This window comes from Lepidochelys kempii, chromosome 21, assembly GCF_965140285.1.
Source record: "Lepidochelys kempii isolate rLepKem1 chromosome 21, rLepKem1.hap1, whole genome shotgun sequence".
In the NCBI taxonomy this organism is placed as follows: Eukaryota; Metazoa; Chordata; order Testudines; family Cheloniidae; genus Lepidochelys; species Lepidochelys kempii.
Window position 1 is genome coordinate 8,573,247 of NC_136400.1, and position 4,779 is coordinate 8,578,025.

The window sequence follows — 4,779 nt, forward strand, 5'->3', positions numbered from 1 at the left end:
TCCTTCAGCAATGGAAGGATACCCAATTGACACTACAGTGCACTCTGGATGGGAACTGGTGCCCAATTCAAAACCTCACTGATATCTTGTCACTGACTTCAGCATGCTGTAGGTCAGCCCTGGTCCTTTTTCCCCCCTAGAGTTTTCATTTTTTGATTTTTAAGATCAGAGCTCAGCACATTGAGTGTGAAGCTCTTTTGAAGCAGATCTTTCTCAAATGTGGATTTTATGTCTGTGCGCACAGTCTTTAGCACTCAGTGTTTAGGTAAGACCATTTAACGCCCTTTTGTTAACAATCCACCAGCACAGATGAGTTTCTCAGCACAACGTAGTTCTTCTGAATTGCTACATTTTTATTAAAGTAACAAAAAGTGTACATTGGTCAGTGAATCTGTACATTTTGTATATAAAAACACTACTGTACAATTAGTATTATTCCCTCCCCTTCTCAAAAAATAGCTTACAAACTGCCTACCATTTTCACCAAATACAAAGCAGGTCCCGCTCAACGGTCCAGCTCAGTTTTTAAAAAAACAATGAAAGAGGAGAAAACCCAACAGACACTACGGTACAGTTCTTCAGCTCTGCAACAGGCTTGAGAAGGCAACAGAGAACACACTTCATTCACAGCTTTTACGTGTAACAAGCTACAAAAAACTGATTCTGTCTGAATTTGGTTGGTTTGAAAGCAAACAAAACTTAATACTAAATTCCTGGCATAGAGTTAACAGCATGAAATTTGGTAGGATTTTCTTAAAGAAAAAAACCAAACCAAAAAAAAAACAAAACAGAAAAGAAGGGGCTTGATTGGAACAATGGTAGTGTAGGAATTTGTTTTTTTCAAAAGCACTGTTTTTAATAGGAGAGAGGGCGGGAGCATATAAAGATAAGATTTGCATTCATCACACCAAATTGATAAACAAACCAAGTACCAGTATTTGGGAAGGGAGTGTAGAAAAGCGAACGTTGGTTTGTTTGGGAAACCTGATGAAAACGTATGAGTGAGAACTATCAAGACACCAGATAAGAAAGAAGGATCCCACACAGCACTTTGAACCGATACTTTTCTTGGAAGGGAAATTTACAGTACAGAAGCATCCACGTATTTCCCTTCATTGTGATGAAAAATATTGCACAATTCAACTCACTGTCAGCTCACAAAAGGCTCTAGAGTGCTTCATTCTAACTTCTGCTTTGCTGACAAGAGAAGTTACAGCTGGTGTGATGCAACTTCAGTTTTACAAGTCAGATCTCTTTAGTGAGAATTAAAACTGCGTGGGGGATAAGCACAGGCCATTGGGCCTCTTTAAATGATATGCTGAGTTTTCCAGTTCAGGAGTTCAAATGCTGGTAAAAACCCTACAAAAGCCTGAACCCAAGTTTGCACATGGGAAGCAATCAAAAACATTTAATTATCTTTTTTAAAAGGGGGTTGGAGGGGGTGGGGGAAAGAATTGTGGCAAAGAGGAATCCCCTTCCTTCTCCAGAGTGCCCAAGATCTGGAAATATATTGCACAGTGTCTGAGAACTTGAGTCATAAAAAGGCTAGGAAGGAACAGCTCTAGTTAGGCAAATCATTTGCCAGTTCAAAACAGGAAGGCAAAAAACCCAGTGTGCTTTGAAACTAATCTGAGGAAGTTTCATTAAAAATAAAGAGTCTTAAGTGCCTTGTGTTTTTAAGTCACCTCTTAAAGGGTCACTGGCAGGGGCTTCAGTTGGTCAGTAAAAAGGCAGTGAACAGACAAAGTCCTGGTAAAGACGTGTTCCCCAGGAGGTAGATCAATTCACATTGGTCTGGCACTTCAGCCAATTACAAATGTGCGTTGGGAACTACCAAACCGTTTCAGGGCCAAATCCTGAACATTGGGCTCAGTCAAAACTGATTAAGGATCAGAAACTTTAGGCCACAAATTGCTCAGGCTTGCTGGGGGAATGCGGGGGTGGAGGGGTGATGAAATTGCAACCCCTTATCAGTGTAATGGAGTAGGCGATTTTTTTTTTTTTTTTTTATCGCCAACAATCAAGGCTAGAATAGACTTCTCAGGGAGTCATGACACTCCAGTCAACTTGGGGGGGGGGGGGAGGTTAATTGTTTATACGATCTTTAAAAGCCCCACCCACTAGGTATTCTAGCCTTTTCATTCACAGTTGCTCAGCGCTTACTCCATAGTTAAAAATACTCTTTAGAAATGCTGCATTTCCCTCTACCCCGTTTGGCTCCTCCACCCCAAGCGGCCCAGACAGGCAAGCCCACCCACCCAAATTTGTCATTCAACACTAATTAGGTAGATATTGGCTTCATAATAAAAACCTCATAAGCTTGCAACAGCTTTAAAAAAGAAAAAAGGCACCTAACACTGCTTCGCTACAGAGCAGCGTCTGATATTTAAATTTGGGATTTTCTTGCTTTTTTTAAAAAATATAAATAGCTCTTCATTTAAAAATAGATCCTCCAGTGAGGTATACAGTAGCCTAGGTCTTCGCAGTGTAAGAGCACTAGGAGCACTTAGCTGGAGACAGTCATCATGTAGTTTTTGGAAGGGCTCGTGCGACCCAACATCATCTGGTTTTTACAGGTGAGCATCCCATAGGAGCTCACAGGTGTTGCCGCTGCTGCTTCATACAAAACACAGATGGAGCCATCTTCACCGATCCGGTAAGACACCTCGTACGGGTCCACCCAGAGCGTGAGCTCACTGGGCAGGAGCTGATACAGCTGCTGGAGGTTGAGTCCGATCTGGCAAGCTGCTTTGCTGATAATGGGGTCCATTTTATGATTGATTCGAATGCAGCGATACCCAGAGCCTTTGAAGGGTTTCTCAGGAAACCAGTGATGTTTGTAATGCTCTGTAAGAAGAGAAGAAATTTCTAAGTGGACATGCACCCCCTGCTGGCGCTAACTGGACAACAAGCAGCACTTGCAGGACACCCTTCTTATAAAATAGTCTCCCCAAAAAACATGGAGGCCCATCTTAAGTACTTCGCTTGTTTACACATGAGCTGTTTGCTCTTAAATTCAGAGCTAGGATTCTCCAGGCATCAGCAGAAGGAGCGTGTTTTAACCTTAACTATACCAATCCCATCAGTCTGCTCTACTACTATAGGGAATGAAACTACAACTGACTACACAAACGGGACCCAGCAGATATTTTCCATCTCATTTGTGATTGTGGGGCAGTACAGCAACTGTCTGCCTTGGAGCCCAGTCCATATGCATGCAGAGCTCTGGCTTGGTAGGGCTGGGGCAGTATTCCCAAACTCAAACACCAGGGTACATGAGCAATGTTTAGTTCCTCCGCAAGTAGCATCATGCATTTAGTTTTGATAAACCACAAAGCCAGCTCCCATGTTGGTTTGTATTTGTTATCCTGACGTGTCTTAGTCCAGGAGAGATCATCTAATCCAACATCATCAGTGTGCAACAAAGACTAGAGAGGAACAAACTTCTAGAGGGGGTTGTTAGCAACAAGTTGAAGACACATCAATGTTCAACTGGAAATGGCAGAGCTGAGCCCTAATGTCTCATGGCCCAAGAGCAAAGTTAGGAAACATTTCCCCTGCCCACAAAGTTGGCCTGATCCAAAGCCCACTGAAATCAAAGGGACCCTTTCAGTTTACTGCAATGTAACTAAACAAGATCCTAGACACCAGCTGCTGAAACAAAGGGGTCCAACTTCCAGCAGCACGGAAAGATCAAAATCCTGTTTCCATCTGATCCCCTTACCCCAGCAAAGCAAGGAGCCACTTCCAGACCTGCCTTCTCCTGATGTAACAATGCAGCTGCCCCCCACTCCCTCCCACCCAAAGTAGTTTCTTATGTTATAGGAACATAGACGGTGGGGAGAAGGACTGTGTTTACAGAGCTGTATTTGTGCCAAGGTGACGACACTCCTTTAACATAGGAGTTTAACCGTTCACTCGTTAATTTCTCTTTCAAAAGAAGGAAAAAAAAAAAGAGAGAGAGAGAGAGATAGCCACAGTAATCCCTGTACTGTGCTACATCTTTACACCAGCTGAAAGGGAGGGGTGTGAAGAAGCAAATGGCCAATAAATTCCTACAGCACCGTAAGCTTACGTGGCACAGAATGAACATTGGGGAGAAGGGGACCCTAAAGGCTGGGACCTGGTGAATAAGCCCCCCCACCCCACACACAATAGGGCGCATGAGGGGGAGCCCCAAGCACCCAATGGGGTGCCCCCCCTCCAAGGCGCATGAGGGGGAGCCCCAAGCACCCAATGGGGTGCCCCCCACTCTCTCTCTGGGGGGCAATGAGCGTGTCCCCCCCCCCTCACCTGTGAGCGCCTCCTGCAGGGCCCCACTGAAGACCTGCAGCTGATGCTCGCTGACGCAGCCCCGGGTCCGGAGCAGGCTGGACACGAAGCCCACGGCGGCGGCGATCTCGGGCACCATGTCCGCCCGGCTGCTGCTGCTGACCCCGCTCCAGCGCTGGCTCATGGTTGGGCTCAGAGGGCGGCGCGGCCCCTTTAAGGCTCTGGTGTAGGAGGGGGGCCAGGGGCGTCGCTGCACCGACCGCTCTCAGGCTCTGCGCCGGTCTCGGAGGGGAAACAGCGAAGCGGGACCCTTTATACCCCTTCGCCGACAGGCGTCAGCAGCGGCCCGGCCTCTGATTGGCTGAGTCTCTGCTTTGCTATGCTAATGAGGTGTGACCTCAGCAGGGTGGAAGGAGTGACGTGAGTGCTGGGAAAGCCAGGCTCGCTGCGAGCCGGGCTGGGGGAGGTCCAGGAGGGGCTATTTTTAGGGTCTGTCCTGGTGGGGGG

General features: G+C 46.4%; 1 protein-coding gene across 1 annotated transcript; it reads right to left on the reverse strand.

Annotated features, from left to right (window-relative positions):
- Nucleotides 1-332: 332 nt before the first annotated feature.
- On the reverse strand, nt 333-4,551 carry BTG2 (BTG anti-proliferation factor 2). Its single transcript, XM_073319557.2, has 2 exons — nt 4,294-4,551; nt 333-2,847 (listed from the first exon to the last, which is right to left on the reverse strand). Exons 1-2 carry the CDS (start codon nt 4,454-4,456, stop codon nt 2,507-2,509), a joined length of 504 nt encoding a protein of 167 aa, XP_073175658.1. The 5' UTR covers nt 4,457-4,551; the 3' UTR covers nt 333-2,506.
- Between the last annotated feature and the right edge of the window lie 228 nt (nt 4,552-4,779).

Bases quoted from the DNA above. Each gene is read 5' to 3' on its own strand.
- BTG2 (XM_073319557.2), bottom strand. From the start codon at position 4,456: ATGAGCCAGCGCTGGAGCGGGGTCAGCAGCAGCAGCCGGGCGGACATG. The intron at 2,848-4,293 runs GTGAGGGGGGGG...CTCTTCTTACAG, and splicing joins CCTGCAGGAGGCGCTCACAG to AGCATTACAAACATCACTGG.